Source organism: Vigna unguiculata, chromosome 8, assembly GCF_037176805.1.
Source record: "Vigna unguiculata cultivar grain cowpea cultivar isolate G323 ecotype 2 chromosome 8, ASM3717680v1, whole genome shotgun sequence".
Lineage (NCBI taxonomy): Eukaryota > Viridiplantae > Streptophyta > Magnoliopsida > Fabales > Fabaceae > Vigna > Vigna unguiculata.
The window spans coordinates 36,610,988-36,630,622 of NC_140799.1; the positions used below are offsets into that span (position 1 = coordinate 36,610,988).

Consider the following 19,635-nt stretch of genomic DNA (forward strand, 5'->3'; position numbering starts at 1 on the left):
TAGAAAGTGAACTTAAAAACAATTTAGATATTGTTTTATATATCATGATAATTTCATGAAATTAGGCCCGTGAAGTTTAATTAAGTTTCGCGGGTTATGTAAAGTTTAATTCTCTCCTTCAATAGCATTAAACAATTCAATTTTCCTTTAATCGAAATTAAAATGTAATGAGATTCTTTTCCACGACACTGAAATTACAGTAACTGAAAACCAATTATTATTGTTTTCAGCATCATGATTAGGTGGAAGTGTGACTCAAAGGCAAATCAAGATGAAATGAATAATAGTGTCATACTCGTTAATGTATCAGTGAATTTAGTGGAATCTCCCTTCACAGATAAAGGTTGAATTGAAAATTCTAAAGAAAAAAAAAATAATATATATATATATATATATATGCAAAATGAAAAAAAAAATGACATAAGAGTAATTAAAGCATTGCATGAAGGAGTAGAATATCGTGCAACAGAACACAAAATTCATTAACAATCTTTATTTTCAGATTGACATCTAAAATTCAAATTTATGTACTTGTTGACAAAACGGCCCAATATTCTTATTCTTAAATAGAATAGTTCCCAAAAAAAGTGAATGATGACACTTACGGCAATACTGCTTTACCCTAAGGAAAGACGAAATTCAACCAATGTCGATTTTCAGGACAACAAAATGACAACACAGATGGAAAATTCACTTCAATGCAAAAGGGTGTCCAAACCATTCCAAGTAACAAAATATAGTGTAATTTGAAAACTAAACATTATTTATTTTATTTCCCCAACTTCTAGGAAAATTGAGAAAAACAATAATTGTTCTTGAGAATTGAAGAGGCTTTTAAGCGTAAATATAACATTCAACAAAGCTTCTGTAATTGGAAAAATCATGATCCTGTACATTTTCAAAGCCCTATTCTAGTAGAAAGCAATTATCTCATGATATTTTTCTTCAACCACCACCCACTAAAAGCTAAGACGCAATCAAGATGACAGCAGGCATACATCAATTGTTAGTTCTTGAAAATCAAAAGACCCCACAATACAGGACAAACAAAAATGTATTCACACCCATCAAAGCATTTGTCTGAGTTGCTGATTTTCCTTACGAAGGGACTTCACTTCTTTCATCAACTCAGCTTGGTTTTCCATAAGAGAGTTCATTACAGCTGACATTTCCGTCTGTTGCATGAGACAATTGATTAGAGCGGAATTAAAAATGAAAATCACCATCACTAATTCCAGATACACACCTCTTGCATATGAAACTGTCGTAAAATTTCAATATGAAGGTTTCTCATATCCTCGTGTATGGATTTCTGGAAGGAATCCAGAGTTTCTTCCAGGGTCCGTTGAAAAAGCTGAAGTGTAAATGAAGATCCTTGTGGGTCTGGCTGAGATGCTTTCTGTTGTGGGATGACTCCCTGTCATAAATTTGAAAAGAGAATAAGAGCATTAGAGCAAATAAATGAAACGTTATATAACTAGCATTCCTTATAGCATGAAAAATAACACAATCTATATCAATGAAACCCACTCCCCGGTACCATTCAAATCTGAAGCACACGAATGGACGAAGAATCAGAAGAAAAATTATCTACTCTCTTCCAAACACATACATCAAGATATGAAGTAATAATAAAATCTAATTAATTTGTAAATATTAGCATACACTTGTCAGTGGAAATGAGCCAGATTCTGTTGGAGCAGATGTATCAGACTTCAACAGCAAGCTATTTAGAAGTTCTTCTCTGGTTTCGGCTCCTGATTTCTTAATCTTAGGAGAGCCAACTGAAAGGGAAACTCCGTCGCTGAAGGTAGAAGTAGTGCTTATTCTTTCAGCATAAGTAGAAAATCTTCTATTAAAAGATGACATTCTCGGGGAATCAAGGATTTTTGGGGACTCGATGTTTGCTTGTCCAAGGCTGGATTTTGCATTGGCGGACAAAGGCAAAGAAGTTGGGAAAGTGTGATCAGTAAACCCCAAGGAAATCTCCTGGCTTGTAGAGGCATCCTTGGTACGTATATTAGCTAAACTCAGGCTTGAAGTGGCATAGGAACTAACACCCATAGACGAGGAAGTATCATGTAATCCAGATAACATTGATCCTGCTGTCTGACCACTAGAAGCCAACATCCCAAAACGAGATGGTACATTGACAGGCTGACGGTGATAACCATACTTTTCACTTAACCGCTCACCACCCCAGGCTTCAGGAGGAGTGATAGAAGAATCTTCACTCTTTGAAGGAGGAGGAGGAGGAGTTGACCCCGCAAGTGGAAAGGAAGACTGAGTAATATCCTACAATTAGATTGCAATATAATCAGTCAAAATTTGCCTGGTAAAACATAAATATGTATGGAATACAAAAATGAAAGAGGGATATGTTTGAAATGTTCATAAAATAGGAAATGATTTGTTTCTTAAAATGTCACGGGTCGTTGCTTTATATTTATGAATTCTATCAAATATGATTGAATTTGCATTAGATTGGATTCTAAATTAGTAAACAATTTTACCGTTATTCACTTCATCATTTTACTTTGCAGAAAAGAAAAAATTTAAAGCATTTAAAATCAAATCAATTCCCCTTTTTCCGATTAGTCTCAAGCGTAATATTTGATTTTTAAATCAATTCAAATAATATAAAAGTGAATTATTTCCAATTTTGGTTTATTCTGGCACAGGGAACTTCCCCAGGCAGGCACAGTACAGAACTCAATCCAAACAACCAATACATAATAATCTAGGAAATGATTTGATAAAACAACTTAGAAAACAGACGATCTTAAGTAGCATGTCTTCCTCACAGATCACATCTCAATCAAATGACTGAATTAAATGCATCTAAAAAATTCTCCTCAAAGAAATTAATCTTTTAGCTGTGACTTTGGTGTTAGGGGCGATGCAACTTTAACCATGAAGAGAATACGAGGAAGGAACAAACATTTTGTGGGCATCAGGGTACACTTGGTTGACAAAGTAATTAATAAGAAACAGGCATAAAAGAGAAATGGCCTTCCTTCCTAATCAAGTAATTCCAGTTATGGAGCTCTTATAAACAAAAAAAATGCAGTAGTCCTCCCACTGAATCTCCGGGAATTAAAGTGTCACACATTGACAATGTTTAACTAAGTGGCATCAATAGCAATAAACCCAGATTTATTTCACTTTGAATTGAAGAATTATAGATCGATGTTTCACAGAGCTAAATTCAAAATCAGGGTCATGTGAGACAATAACCTGCTTGGAAGATGAGCCAGATTTCCAATCAGATATAGGATGGTCACTGATTCCTTCCTCAGAATTTGAAAATCTTCGACTAGATGAAGGAAACAACATAGGTTTCCTATCAGAAAATAAAATATCCTTCTTCATCCCATTTTCATCCCATAGAGAGGGCGTTAATGGTTGAACATCCACAAGAGGGGAGAACACCTCCATGTCATCCTTTAGGTTATAACTACCTCGGGGAGCATGCAATCTTGACAGGGTTCCACCTGGCCATAAATTGTTTCGTTGTGGAGTTTCTTCTGCATTTGATACATTTGGTACGTTGGATGGAAAACCACTGCCAGATGCCACAAATGAAGCAGCATCAATGGAGACACCCACCCGACCAGAGTTCCTAGGATTCAGCATGGATGTCGATAGAGAAATGTTTGATGAACTTGCCGGAGGTAAAGGATCAGGCATAAGTATTGAATCTTCAACTGTATCTCCCACAAGAGCAGTCTCAGCAGTGCAATTTCTTTCATCAACAACAACTGGTTTAGACCTTTGCCAGCATAAGCTCGTAACAGCCTGTTACATGCTATAATAATTAGATAAAAAGAAGACATTAATTTTACAAGCATAAATCAGTGATTAACATTGGAAGATTTTAATCCTTCATATTAAAGTGCCATCAGTTTATAATGTGTTTTGGAATAATTATTTATCATCAAATGACAATATAATATTTTCACTGCTTAGAAAAACTCTAGGAGTTTAGTTTCTGCATTTACATAATCATCCCCACAAGAGAAAACAACCCATGTTACAATCTATATTTAATTAAATACAAAAAAAATCTTCTGCTATTCAATTATACATGCTACTATACGTTTATAAACCTCACTCTGGTCCAAAATATCACTAATCACAATACTGAATAAATATATCACGTGCCATCAAGCTATTTTAAAACTGAAATTATATAGCAGAATAATTTTTTGTCTCTGTTCTGCTATACACAGTTAAATATATATCAGGTGAAAGAATTGTTTATCATAAGCAAAGAAATAAAACTGGTCACATAATCTAGGAACATTGGTCAAATAAAAAGATCAAGTCGTGTGAACAAAAAAATGTAGGAAGCAGGTATTAATTGTAGATTATAACAGACCTAAAGAACTTTCTTAGAAGGTATCTGTGTTACTTGTCAACATGAAATCAAATACCCCTTAATAAATTTGTGCACCACAAATTTGTAAATCTAATGCTCAACAAGATATGAAAGAAGGATCTTCATAACCTTTACAGATCATGTATGTAAACAAACATAAATAAGGTAGCTTGCTCACCCATTACAGAGCATCAAGGGAATTGCTATGAAGGCTTAATTGTTGGATAGATTTACTTTCCCCTTTTGGGATGAGAAAAAACTAATTTTAAGTAATTGTGGAAGCTTAAAGTGCTCTGCGTGAGTTCAAGCCAGTGGTAGATGTAAGACAATTTTCAACTTCCATGAATCTATCCTAATGTCAAATGAGACAACTATGAATGGTAACCAACTAACAGGCTTAAATACATTAAACCATGCAGGTCCAGACAAAAAGAAACACTGTTGATGAAGCTAAGAATTACCTCAGAACTACCATAAGCATGAAGAACAGCAACAGGTTGTGGTTTGCCACGAACATCATAGAATGCCACACGGCCATTGCTAGTTCCAGCAGCCAGCATCCAACCATCATCTTTAAAGGCCAATGAAGAGAAAGGTGCTTCATAAGAAATGTAAGATGATGGTCTTCTAGATCCAGAATCATAAATGTACATTTTTTTATCAAGGCCAACACTAGCAATGATCTGTTAATTGAAGAAAGAAATCAGAAAGCAATATTATTGTAACCCAAAGAATGGGTCAAAAGTTTAAAGCGGGGATGAAACAATCTCACTGTATACTATAAAAGTCGAACTAGCAATAAAAAATGAAACCTTGTCATTGGATGGAGAGAAGCTAATACCAGCAGTTGGAGCAGAATGCTGCTTTGTCCATGAAACCTTTTTTTCAAACACAATGAAAGAAAAAATATATTGTCAACTCAAAAGCATCTATCTGAAATAATGATGAAAAATAAAAGGCAAGAAAGGAGAAACCTACTACAGAAAGAGTTAATTCGTTAAACCACAATAATACCAAATTGATCACTGAGACATATGATTATGAAGGTTGTACAATAGAAATAAAAGGAAGACGTTGCAAATACAAGTTATTCTTTATTATTATTCTGAATGAAGAAGACCAATTTGTGGTTTCAACTATCAACCAAGCTCATTTTTGGTAGAATTTTGCAGCATAATCTATTTATACATATAAAGAGAGCATATTGCATACCTTAGGGCTGCGACCAGTTGTATCCCACAAATGTACTGTCCCATCATCACCAGCAGTCACAAGAAGGTGACGACTAACTCTAGAATAATCAAGAACTCTCAACATCTGGTCTTACAATTTCAAAGATGGAGGGAGGGTTAGTCCATACACATACAAAACAACTCACAAAGATGCAGAAGGATCAAGTACAACAAAGCAGAAAAACCTGTTGATTGGGATCTTTGAGCTCAGCAGCCTTTTGCCCGGAAGCAAGGTTATGAAGCATTAAGTCTCCACTAAGGCTGATAGATGCCAAATGTTCATCCTTACAGTTGTATATTACACCTGTGACAGTATTAGTATGACCCTTTAGCCATTTAATACACCGTTTCCTTTGCAAATCCCATATCCTTACAACTTGACCAGTGCCTCCAGAACATACATATCTGGATGCCTTGTTGCTAAAGCTGATAGCCAATATAGATTCCTGCGAGGATAAAAAACAGCATGAAGCCATGCATGAAGTAACACAGAAAGAAAAAAAGAAAGTAACAAACTGTCTGACTGCTTCTGCCAAAATTATGACCTACAAGGACTATCAGAGAGGAAACTAGAAGCATTACACAAAGGGGTCTCCCTGCCTTTGTCACTTCTTCTGAAAAATCCAAGAAGAGCCAACTTTGACAGGATAATCTTCCCCCTCATGCACAATCAAAGTTCAATTCTCTGTTAATTGGATCAAATGTTGAAGGAAATTCTTGAATGTAGTTTTTTTCCTTAAGAATATCATTAAATTTATCCCAAAAATTTCACACACACGTTTGTGGTGATGCTGACACTGCATCATCACGCAAAAACAAGTGCAAAGGCAACAATTTTAAGGCACTTCAAACAAGTGCAAAGAACCAAAACAGGGCTTTAAAACTTGTGCACAATGTTGACAGGGAACTGATAAAAACTGACATGTGCAATCCGGTATAATTGGATTTGACTCCTTCAAAGCATGGCCCTTTCCACCACTAATGTAAAGTGGATTATATGCCTTAATTTAAATCAATCATGAACAATTAATCACTCTTTCACAGTATACGTTTCACTTTCGAAGAGCTAATTTTTTATATTAGATGCATTTCTAACAACAACTAGCCTTCCACCAAATCTCTCAGTTGAAAGTGAGAAGTGCAAATAATATATTGGTATTGTAGCGTTAACCCGAAACTGGCCAAGTGAACAGATGCACAGCCAGCTCGCATAGTTGCCTGGGCTGTGGAGTGTGGTCAGATTTTAGTATCCAATTGAAAGGTATGAGACTTTGGTCCCACATTGGAGATATGGGATTCTAGGGTGAGAATTATAGCCCGGCAACTTAGTACAGCTAACTTTGGTGGCAGATTCTCCCAATATTCACTGTCCCGTTGGTAGTTACGACAGAGTAAGGAGTAGCTACGTATTATCAGACATCGTTCCATAAAATAGCTCATCGTGTAATTCCTGCTGAGTTCTATATTACAGTAATGCATAATAGGTTATGTAATTAGGTATATGCTGTTGTCATTTGAGTCTTTGGTGTGTCATTGACTTTAGAGCTTTGTCTCCTGGAGAGCAAGAGCATTGCCACACAGTATGCATATTGTGTCAACTAATTTCTATTTTTCTACCAGATGTTGCTTAAAAAAAAAACATCAAATAAGTAAAGCATGTGTCAGAAATGACCTCAATGTTGTCTCCACTATCACTGCCGGCAACCGGAATGGTCCCCATCGTGTGCCCATTCTTCCGCCACAGCGAGATCTTCTTATCGTCTCCCGCACTGGCCACAACTAAGTCTGCGGAAAACTCAAATTCAGCGCAATCGACGACGATAAGGGGAAATGCAAACCCTAGAAAGCTAAAATGTGTGAAATGGACTCACTGGTGTGGTTCCACTTGACTGAATGGACTTGGGAACCGGGAGAAGGAGTGAAGCTGAGGGCACATGGATCGCCGGAGGGCGTGTACACGCCGGGCTTGACGGCGGAGGCGTCGAAGAGTTTGACGGTGTCACCGCCACTAGCCGCCAATAACGCCATTGACGGATCGGTAAACTTGCCGAATTTGAATTTGAATTTGAAATGTTAGTTTGAGGAAAAGTAGTTTTGCGAGGGTAGCATTCCCGATTTGATTTGAAATATGAATATGAATTATAAACCCTACAAAACAACCACTCTACCAGAAAGAGAGAGAGTGAAATTTTTGAACGAAGAAAAAGTTAAGACAGTGGGCGCCTTTATATGCTCTTCATCATCGTTCCAACGCTGCTCTTGCAATGACTAGCGCTTGTCCTAGTGATTACCTCTTACTTATTTTATTTTATTAATATTAGTTAATTAGTTAATAAGTTAATTAATAAATTAGTAATTAATATTACTTTCTTTTCTTTGCTCGTTTTTTACGCTACATGGATTGCAAGATTATTTTTTTATTTTTTATCTTTTATGTTTTAAATTCCTGTTTTTATTCACTGTCTTTTCAATATTACCCAAAAATTTATATCAAATTTACAATAACATTTTTATACTTTTCTTTAAAATATTTATTTTTATAAAAACATCTAAAAATCACTTCAAAATTTAAATTAATTATTATGATTAGTTAAATTGTTCAAATTATTTATTAAAATATAATGGTGGCTAAAATCACTTCGATTTTAATGTTCCCAATCATCTCTTCTCATCAGAAGATATATTTAATATGGGTATTTAAAAAAAACATAAATAAGTAAACTTTAGAAAGATACTAGTATAGATGAGTCATAATTAAAAGTACAACTACCCTGTAAAATACACTCTAATATTATTATTTTAAATTTTGTTTTTCATTAGATTAAACTTGCGTTTGATAACATTCTCTCTATATACATATATTATCGAATTAATTTTTATAAAATAACACTTTTCGTTTTTCATTTTGAGAAGTCGTGTTTAAGGTGAGAATTTGTAGAAGGTAAATGTATGAGGGGTGTAAAATGAAGAAGGAGAAAGTTTGTGAGGGTTGAAATGAGATATTAAGTTGTATCAAACTTTCCTTCTTTTCCTTTATTCTTTTATAATGTTTAAAATTTAATAAAAAAATATTATGGTGATTAAAAGTTGGGTTACTTTTAAACTTTATTTAACCACGATTGTTTTAGAACAACATATTTAAACTATAAATGATAACAATGTTATTATTAATCTATTTGAAGGATTAAATTAGTATTTAAGGATAAACTTTAGAACAACATATTTAAACTATAAATGATAACAATGTTATTATTAATCTATTTGAAGGATTAAATTAGTATTTATGGATAAACTTAAATATTAGAGTGTAAATAAGTCAAATTGAGTGGAATTTGAAGGATTATCAGATCGAATGAGAATTCATACTTAAAAAAGCAATGAAAAAGACACTCTTTCACTACTTAAAGAAAATGGAAACTGAAAAGTGAGAAATAGATGAAGAATAGAATAAAAAAATTAATAACTTGATAAATGAAAAATAGAATAAAAATAAAGTGAAAAAGATATTTAAGTCGAAAGAAAAAATAAATTATTATTAATAATCACTTACGCTTTTAACATGCCATTTTTTTTCTTTTTAACAACTTCACATCTATGCATACGAAATTATAATTGATCATATGAACTACTAATAAAAAATAATAATGAAATAAGAATAATCACGTAAAAAATAACAAAAATTTCACGTTTTTTTTTTTCATTCAAAATTCTATAACATAGATTCCACATGTTATTATTAAGAAAACCAATATATAAGAAATGTTACCTATACTCTTTCCAACACTTTTTTTACATGTTATAATTCTCTCTTCTAAATTAGAGGAAAGAATACAGAAAATATGTTTCCCTAAATAAATTTCAGACAACAGAAAAAAAAAAACATGTTGAAAAAAGCATTAAAAGAAGTGTCACTAATATTTCTCTTAAAATTAAAAAATATAAACCATTACTTATTTTTAATATGAAAAACACCTTAATCTACTTATTTCAAATTTTTATTCTAAGTTTTTCTAGATAAGAATGCAAACTAACATATCTCATAATGAGTGAAGTATGCGTTAATCATTGTTAACTTATTCAATTCTTATATATAAAAAAGACACCACAATCTAATGATAAATCAAAGCAATCATAGATGTTCCAAAATAAGAAGATTAGCAAAGATACTGAATTGTCCCTAATAGCATCAGATCATGATCAAACAGTGCAAGCACAGACCAATATGAAACCAAAAAATCCAAGCAATTGCACCTTTACTAACTGAATAAAATTGGTCAGAATCACCATCACATACTGTTCTATCAGTGTAAATTTATAGTCTAAGAGAACCTTTCAGAGCAAAGAAGGTCATTTCCACAGCATCCACAACACATATATGTACATACTGTGTCGTAGAATAATTATGAAACAACAAAAGAAAATGAAGATAAAAGCCTTTGCTTTTATGGCCACCCAGCAGTGCCCAATATCGCTTATAGTACTTCACGCTCAATGCATGACTGGATGTTCTAACAGTAATTTTGCTGGTCCATCACCATCACCACCACCACCTCAGAATAGATAGAATATAAGACCATGAAATCTTCAGTAATTAAATATAAGTCCGTGAATACATCTGCACCTGTGAGTAGATAAAAAGAGGAAAGGAAAAGTTAATAGTTAACACAAAGCATCTGAGTTATGAATACATAGTATAGTCTATTCAAATAGAAGCTAACATGAAAAGAGATGAAAAAAAGAGTTTCATTTGGCATTCAGGGGTCAAGTAAGGGAATTTCCTATTCTAGTATACCAGATAGCCAAATAAAGGAAAGAATACTATATACAAATACAATGAAAAGAAATAGCAATTTACAGAAAAAAAAATGCATAATATACATACACGGCTTCAGTTCAACCTAGTTGTTATCCAGACTACAAATTTTTTATACAAATTAAATTTACCAATTGTGAGAAAGGAGGGAGCAAAAGTTTTTTATACAAGATAAAAGAAGCTTCCTACTATTACTCTGTCTGTAGCAAAGGGTTCAGCATGCCTTGAAAACTGTCAAGCCCAAGAGGCTGTTATATTTTCATGCAATGCTTAGAATAACACTATTATATATTAAAGCAGACATTGACTAATAACCACCATTGGCAGTATGACAACAGAGCAAAAGCTTGCCTAATATGTTCTTTGATCTTTAACTGAGTCAAATGACATCATGTGATCCATATGACCAACTTCACCTACTGAGATAAAGCTTTCATTGTTATATAGTTTTTTTCCAAATAAGAATACAGTCAAAAGATCTTTTACACAATCCCATTTACTTTTCTTGCTATCAACAAAACTTAGATGCAGTTTTTAGGATGCTTTTGATGTTATTCTCCCACCAAATTGAAAGATACACCTTGGTAGCCAACACCAAAATTTACTGTGAAGATCATTGAAGTGAGCTAGTTCTGATCGAAGAATAACACCAAAAGCATTTAAAACCTGTACCCAAGCTTTGTTCTTAGACTTATTTTTCGGTTTCTAGCATATGTTCTTGGTTTGTTTGTTTCAAAGCAGTATATGCTTGGTATAGATTATTATTGAAGAAATAATCATTTATTCTCCAAAGCTCTGATGAAGTTGGAAAATAAACAACTATTCTTCCCAAATGAGCTCAATCAAACATGCACTTAATGTATAAAATAATAAATGACCCTTCACCAACAGGGGAAAATTTACTTACCTACTCTTTTGTATTAAACTATCCGATGTATATAATTGATCATAACTAGTAACAAGAGAAACCAAACCTAACAAATCCATCTGCAAGTTTATTTCACATATTGGTAGTCATCATGCAGCAAAAGGGATATCTTCATTTATATATTTAAACTAAGAGCCTTGTATGTTATTTAAGAAAAAAATATTTTTAATCAAAAGATAAGTTTCAATAAAAATTTTAATTATATAGTGTAAGAAAAAAATTAAAAAACAAGGGTTTCAAGTGTTTTTTTCTCGTCAATTTATATTAAAAAAGCTTTTGAGAATAAAGGTCTTAAAAAACAAGCCATATCCTATTACTCAGCTTGAAGAAACAGCCATCTGGTTTAACTAATTTAGGAGAGGGAATCACTTTTTTGCCACCTTCCCAAGAGAGCTTTTATTTTAGATTTCAGCAACTACCAGAATCTAAGAAGTCTCAAAATACCTTCATAAATTAATAAATTAATACATACCTCCACAACTCCCTGATGCTAATGAGCATAGAAGCAAGAATTTGAGTCATTTAACAGGATTTTCTTAATAGAAACTTGATCCCAAAATCATAAAATAAAAAACTTTGACCCTGACAATACAGTAATAACAGTAGCATTATTCCCTTCCCTTTTAAAATGATATTTGTTACTTGACAAATCAAATTCGAAAATACAGCAAGGTCTGGTAAAGGTGCGCTTTGGGCTTTCTTTTAGTTTAAAGTTTTTTCTATGCTTGGATTAAAAAGATATGGTTTTTAATAGCTGAAACCATTGCAAGTAAATCAACACAACCCCCATTACAAAAAAAAGGTCAAAATATTCTTATACTGTTTTGGGAAGTAATTGATTAAATCTTCTAAATTATAAGAACCCATTGATAACAAAACAAAAACCAGGAATCTCACATAAACAAATCAGTGCAGTTTTAAATTGTATGCTCAGTCAACGAACCTATACCATAAAAAATAAAAGGAAAAGCAATAGTAACATAACCTTAGTTAATTACGTGAAAGTAATGTGCAAACCATCATATCTTGTTTGACATCACAAACTTTGTTTTTTTCTCTGCAGGCTTCAGAATCTGAAAAGAGCACATCAAGTTATCATCCACACTCATCATTGCACCAGCATTGTCAAATTCACCACAGTAGTTTGGAGCTGAAAATATCGTAACAAGTTGCCTGTCAGCGAAGAATTCATACCCATCCTCTACAACCTACACAAAAATTTAGTGTCAATTTACAGCAAAGCATCATACGTTCACCCTTGTATTAGAGAAGCTGAATGAGTATTGTCAACAAAAGATAGTAACCTGATGAGCACGACAAATGAGATCCAAGTCATGCTTTGTCAAAAATTCAGCCACCTTATCAGGGCCAAAGGTGTAGGACACTCCTCTGTCATTCATTCCCCAACCCTTCACATCCCTACCAGGATCAGACCAAAGCAAATCACAGAGCAAGCCAGTGTCGGGAATTGCAGTAGGACGGATTATATTCCTGATTTCATCCAAGTTTGTGAGTTCAGGGGAAAGACCACCATGCATGCACAATATTTTATCATCTATTAGGGCAGCCACAGGAAGGCAGTTAAAACATTCGGTGAAGGCTTTCCAAAGCCTCACATTAAACCTTCTCTTACATTCATCATAAAACCCATAAATCCTATTAATGGAAGCACACTCATGATTCCCCCTCAACAGGAAAAAGTTTTCGGGATATTTGATTTTATATGCAAGCAAAAGACATATGGTTTCTAAGCTCTGCTTCCCACGGTCCACATAGTCCCCCAAAAAGAGATAATTTGCCTTAGGAGGCAAACCCCCATACTCAAATAGCCTTAACAAATCACTGTACTGCCCATGAATGTCACCTGAAAATGCGAAGAGAGATCTCAACAATGCCATAAAATATCACTACAGTGAATGTAAATAGAAAACCTAACAAATATATCAACAACAATAATAAAAATCGTTTCCAGTTAAGTTATGAGATTAGCCACATGAATCTTTCAACCCCATTTTATTTTATTAAAGACCAAACTCACTAAAGGAAACAATGGATCAAAAGCTAAAAGATAATTAAACCCATTTCAGCAAAAGCCTTATCTGTTGAAAACCCCATGTTGACTAATGATATTCCCAAAATAATATATATATATATATATATATATATATATATATATATATATATATATATATATATATGTTTGTATGTTAGTATGAATGTATGTATGTCTGTATGCAAATAAGTGGGAAGCAACACCCACCATGAATGAGTTTAGCCTAAACCTAATCTCCAAAACGGTATCAAAGTCCATCTCTAGTCAATTCGGGACTTGAATTTTTTCCGCACTATCCCACTAAGTGAGGTTGGCCATCACTCAGTATCATTGTGCTTGGTTAAAGACCAAACTCCCTTTAAGGTTGCATAGCCAGTCTGAACCCCGGGAAAAGGAAGAGGATGTATTAAACCCTAGGCAGCCAACGTAATACATCAAGCACGGATGTCTCTAAACCACAGAAATGATAAAAAAAAAATCCCATGCCCTAAACACCAAATGCGTAACCTACATTTCCTTCGAATCAACCATGACACCCAAAAGCATCTCTAAACCCTAAACAGAAAAGGGGAGCAAATTGGAGAGAGAAAAGAGAAAGGAAAGGGTACCGCAAATCTTGATGGGGGCTTCGAGTTCAAGCAAATTGGGTTGGTTAATGAAGATGTCTCGAGAAGCGACGCAGAGTTGCTTGATCTCTGACTCGGAGAGCTGAACCTGCTTGCCGGGTCGGGCCAATCGGACCTCAGTTAAGCGGCGGATTATGTCATCCAGAACCGCTTCATCAATCCCTTGCCCCTGCGAGCTCATCGAATACGATCAAAATCTGCTTCTTCTTCTTCTTCTAAGCAACTTCTCAGCAACAATAACAAACAAGGCCAAGGGGTGAACCAACCAAGAGCTTTTCTTGGTTTGGTTCTCTCTTTCTGTGTTACTCTTTGTCTGTCAGTGTTTGTTTGCACTCCATTGTTTCCTTTCTTGCACCATCCAATATAAATAATAAATAAATACATATATATATATATATATATATATATATATATATATATAGATTTTAAAAAAGGTTAATCTGAAAAAAAAAATTATATCCGTTTTTATTTATCCAGTTAAACTTATTCACTCTTCACACCTTCAGGATTTTCAATTCTTCTCCTCTTTAACTTTTTTTTTCATCTTTTTTTACTTTGGTTGGATTAGAAAATAATTAAGGGAATATAAGGTTAGCATCGAGAAAAAAATTAATGAAAAGTATAAATTTATATTAGATGTGATTAATATGATAGATTTGGTTGTATATTAATAAATTTATTAAATAATTTAATGTAAAAAAAATTAAAAACATAAATTAAAATATAACATTATTACAAAACATTCATAAATAAATACATTCTATTTCTCAATGAAAATATATTAAAATAAATTATCAATATTTAATTTTTTTTGTTTTAATATTTTTATTTTAATTAATTATTTTTTTAATTATTTTAATAATATTATTTTATTTATTCATTTTATTACAATAATAAAATACTCTACAATAAAACTATCTAGTAGTGATAATTTTATGATAAAAATACATGTGTAAAGACCAATTTATAAATCAATTTTTTAACTAGAAATTTAGAGACTAATTTAGAAATCAATTATCTTGATAACAAAATCTAGGTCATTAATATTATTAACTAATTTAGATATCAATTCATAATTCATAATATAAATTATTTTATTCACTGAAATTAACTATAATTTTTTGAATTCATATTATATAAATAAATATTTAGTTTATAAATTGATATATAATTTCATCAAAGTGACTAATTATTTTTATTATCAAAATCGGTTGTTAATTAAATATTTTCTTGTAGTGATATATTTATATATATATATATATATATATATATAATTATGTGTTATATATTATTTTAAAACAATATAACAAAATTAATTATTTAAATATTTTTTATTATATTAATTATATAATATTAAATTAATCTATTTTATAAAATATTGAAGTTCAAATTATTTGTTTTAGTATATTAATTTATATTAAAAAAATAGAATCAATTATATTTAAATAAATATAATAAAATATTTACGCGTAAATTGATTATGTCTCGTGTCATAATTGCTTGATTTTTAAACCTTAGACGCTCATTTATATGGAAAATAAAAGGTGTTTCATTTTCGTTTTTTTTTATCTTGTTTTCTTGTTAGTGTTTCAATTTTGTCCTTTACCTATGAGTTACTGGAAATTATCTTATTAACATTGAAAAACTTTTTTGGCTAACATCATAAAAAAATTGTTTTTTTTTTCTAAATTAGTCAAGAAAAGCTTAATTATTATTAATCCATAAATAGTTTTAGTTTATGTTCTCATGGATATTAATAAAAAAATATCAAGTTCCATAAGTTAAAATAATCTTAATTAAATTCAATTGAAAAACTCATATTTAATATCATTAAGAAAACACATCATTAATATTAAAGAAAACTTTAAATAATATCAATGACGAAATAAAATTATACTGAAAGTGATAATCAACTTTAACTTAAAAATAATTATAACTAACTATAGAATAAAAAAAGAAAATTTCCCACCCATAGATTGCAATTTCAATCAAGTCAATAATATTTTAACCAAAGTCGAAAAAGTAAATTCACTATTGAGATTGAATAAAAGAGAAAAAACATAAATTAAAAAAAAAGTATGAATTTTTTTAAATAAATTTGTAAACTATATAATGTTAAATAATCAAATTATTATTGTAATATTTTAAAAATGTATCCAAACACAGAAGAAGGTCACATTAACTAAAATTAATGTTACTGAAAAATTAAAATTACAAAATCAACAAATAAGAAAAAAAGTTAAAGAGAAAAAATACATCAAACCAAAATTTACTAAAATACATAGTTGAAATATGAAATGTGGTTTAAATGAGTTTATGGATTCAGCTGATATTTATGACTATATATCATTAAATTTTTGTGCTAATTTTTTTTTTAAAGTTATATAATTAAAATATTTTTTTTGCATAATTTCTATATTGTCTTAATGTAAATGTATGTCTATAAAGTGTTAAATAAACTTACACTTGTGTCACTTTAGATGTTTAATATAATTTTATAATCCATAAAGGATTTTGACATGAATTAGCTAATAAAAATAAAATAAAATAATATAATATAATATAATATAATGATTGATCACTGGATGATTAGCCTAAAAAATACTTTACTTCTACTTTTGTTTTAATCAGAATAAAAGTTTTGTATAACAGGAAAATGTGTAAATAATTTTGTTGAATAATATGTCATGAAGATTCATTATTCAAAACAATCATTATCCTTCTCACTACCAAAGAAGTAAGCGAACATTCCTATGCATATGGTAAATATGAAGTGACATTATTTGGAAATATTACTTTCGAATGTTAAAAATTATTAAAAATATTACATTTTACATAGTATATTGTAGATAACTGTATTAACATAATTTACACTAAAACATTTTTTCCTACATTTTTCTTATTTGTTTAATTTAATTATTTACTTTAGTTACTGTATTTTTTTCATATTATTTTATTTACGTATTTTAATTGTTTGTTGTTATTATTTTGAACCTTGAATAAATATTGTTTTGAATAATATTTTACTTTTAAAATATTTCTAAAATTTCAATATAAATTTATGAAATGTAGATGAAATGCTTATAAGAAATAATTATTATTTCTTCCTTCAAATGATTTTTTTTGTATTAACAGCATTTTACCCAAAAACGAGAAAACCATTACTTTACCAAAAAATATGTTCATTAATAGCATATTCAAATATTAAAAAGACATTTAAATTAGTTTTTTTTTTATTTCGACTTCTAATCAAGATATAAAAAGAATAAAAAAATTGTCTATAAATCATTTTTTCATGATTAAATCAAACAAATAACTATCATGCATCTCATCCTTAAGAGTGAATTTCTTATCTTAGTTTAATTAATTGAGGTTTTTTTAATATTTCACAATGTGATTTTTATTTAGTTTTAAAATTTGATTATAGAGGCTTTTTATAAATGAATTTATAAAAATATATATTGAATAAGTTAAATGGATAAAAAGGAAAAGAATATTGTTTTTAAGTTTCAGCAACAATATCTCGTTTGAACAAAAATTGGATAAAAACTATATTGAATTGTGATATTACTTTTTATTGAGAAAAATAGGACAGAAAATAAGTATAAATCTTTATACTATTTTTACGATGTTTTTCGTTGAGAAAAATCCTTCGCTTGAGTGAACATAATATAAATAAATTATCCTCAATAACAAAATCAAACTAATTTTCCAAAATCAAACTCAGCAACTTCAATATGCTACTTTTAAACAACTCAATTGATTAATTTAAATCACGAGTTATCCAAAAATATTTCTTTACTAATTTTAATCCATTAGTTCAAATATGTATGTTTATATTCACTTCAACATAAGAAAATTTACTCTGTTAATCTAAACCATATTCAAAAACTCTATTTAAGGAAATCCTATGCTTAACATGCATGATCTAGTCACTTATGTCAACAAAAATATCTAATTAATTCAAAATTTATTAAACAAAACTCAACGATATTCAAGTTCAAACATTCAAACGATTTTTCAATTAATCATAATCCCTGCATATAAAAAACAATTCACTAACGAAGTCACTTACTATTCAAATCAACTATCCTAATATTCTATAAAAAAAATACATAATTTTTCCTATTTACAATGACTATCCTCGAGACAAGATTTCAAAATCCAAAGTACAAGGTTATTTAAAACTTAGGAACTTAAAGAGAAATGTATCTAAACATAATACTATCCTCTCGAGACAAAGTACCAAAACCCAAGGTACAAGGTTATTCAAAACTTAGGAATTTATAGAGAAATGTATCTAAACATAATATAAATTTAATATATGATAAAGACAAGTTGAGAAAATCAATTTTATCAACTAATCATACTAAAATTTACGACAAACTCATACAAAAAATAAGATGAGAAAAACTTTTTCTATTTAAAATTCTGATAAGAAAAAAATGTTCCTCAACTGCCGGGAGATGCGACCATATTCTAATAAGAATTACAAGTGAAATTTTAGAAAAAAAAAAAAGAAAAGAGAAAAATAAAAACAAGAGATTTGCACTACATAATCTAAGTACATTAAGATTTACTCAATCTCTTTAATATGTATATTAACTATGCTAATTGGATATGTACTCATTATTATAGGGAATGAAAAAGCATTGGTTCGAAATGTCCCTACATCAGTATCTATACATAAAGTTCCCATTATTATGGTAAAACTCAACACATAATGACTAGTCTAAAATAATCACACCACCGACTTAAAATGTTTAAATTATATAAGCATGTGACTTTTCTCACCAAATCATTTAACCCACTATTCTAAAAATAAACATAGAATTAGTATTTAATGTAATAAATACCATCACTATATATTTTAAATATTATCCAAAAGAATAAATTAATAACACGAATATTGTTATGCTTCTACAACCAAAAGTATATATATGTCCAAACAATAAGATAGTATTTGACTGGTTTATATGAAACTTGATAACCCTGCATAATTTATCCAAAAAAATACTCTCGTTACACAATAATACCTTATAATTAAACCAAGAGGCAGACCAAGAATATGTTAGAAAGTTGTGAACTAATCTAATGTGATTCTAAGTTCTACTTTGAATAATATATATATATATATATATATATATATATATATATATATATATATATATATATATATATATATATATATATATATATATATATATATATATATATATAAACTTAGAAATTTATTATTTTAAAATTTTAAATTAAAAATAGAAATTGTGTAGGTTAAAATATTTTTTTATTCTAATTTTTGTTAAATAAGTCATAATTTTATTTTTGTGCTTAAATAAGTCATATTTTTTGTCAATTTTATTCAATTTAATTATTTTTTATAATACCATTTAAATCATTAATAATCATGAACATAGGGAACTATGTTGGGACTAAGGGGGCCATGGCCCCCCAATTTTTTTTTGTTACATTTAATTTAATATATGATTTTAAATAATTTTTTTTCAAATTTAATATTTTAATAAATATTTACACATTTATATTTTTTATGTTTTCTTTTTCACATTTATTTTTTAATTTAATTTTTTAAACATTTTTTAAA

At 30.1% G+C, this 19,635-nt stretch overlaps 2 protein-coding genes across 4 annotated transcripts; both read right to left on the minus strand.

The window, feature by feature from the left end:
• Window positions 1-742: 742 nt before the first annotated feature.
• NEDD1 (Transducin/WD40 repeat-like superfamily protein) lies at window positions 743-7,861 on the minus strand. 3 transcript variants are annotated; one of them, XM_028085638.2, is made up of 10 exons: window positions 7,485-7,861; window positions 7,286-7,398; window positions 5,799-6,059; window positions 5,594-5,698; window positions 5,194-5,259; window positions 4,843-5,064; window positions 3,238-3,798; window positions 1,666-2,295; window positions 1,247-1,417; window positions 743-1,175 (listed from the first exon to the last, which is right to left on the minus strand). In XM_028085638.2, exons 1-10 carry the CDS (start codon window positions 7,639-7,641, stop codon window positions 1,068-1,070), a joined length of 2,394 nt encoding a protein of 797 aa, XP_027941439.2. In that variant the 5' UTR covers window positions 7,642-7,861; the 3' UTR covers window positions 743-1,067. The 3 variants fall into 3 exon arrangements, with proteins under 3 accessions (XP_027941439.2, XP_027941441.2, XP_085521334.1); XM_028085640.2 differs by lacking the exons at window positions 7,286-7,398; window positions 7,485-7,861 and adding an exon at window positions 6,196-7,261; XM_085665208.1 differs by lacking the exons at window positions 7,286-7,398; window positions 7,485-7,861 and adding an exon at window positions 6,163-6,207.
• A 1,975-nt stretch (window positions 7,862-9,836) lies between these two features.
• Window positions 9,837-14,386, minus strand: TOPP4 (type one serine/threonine protein phosphatase 4). Its single transcript, XM_028084742.2, has 4 exons — window positions 14,016-14,386; window positions 12,659-13,218; window positions 12,340-12,562; window positions 9,837-10,234 (listed from the first exon to the last, which is right to left on the minus strand). Exons 1-3 carry the CDS (start codon window positions 14,212-14,214, stop codon window positions 12,374-12,376), a joined length of 948 nt encoding a protein of 315 aa, XP_027940543.1. The 5' UTR covers window positions 14,215-14,386; the 3' UTR covers window positions 9,837-10,234; window positions 12,340-12,373.
• Between the last annotated feature and the right edge of the window lie 5,249 nt (window positions 14,387-19,635).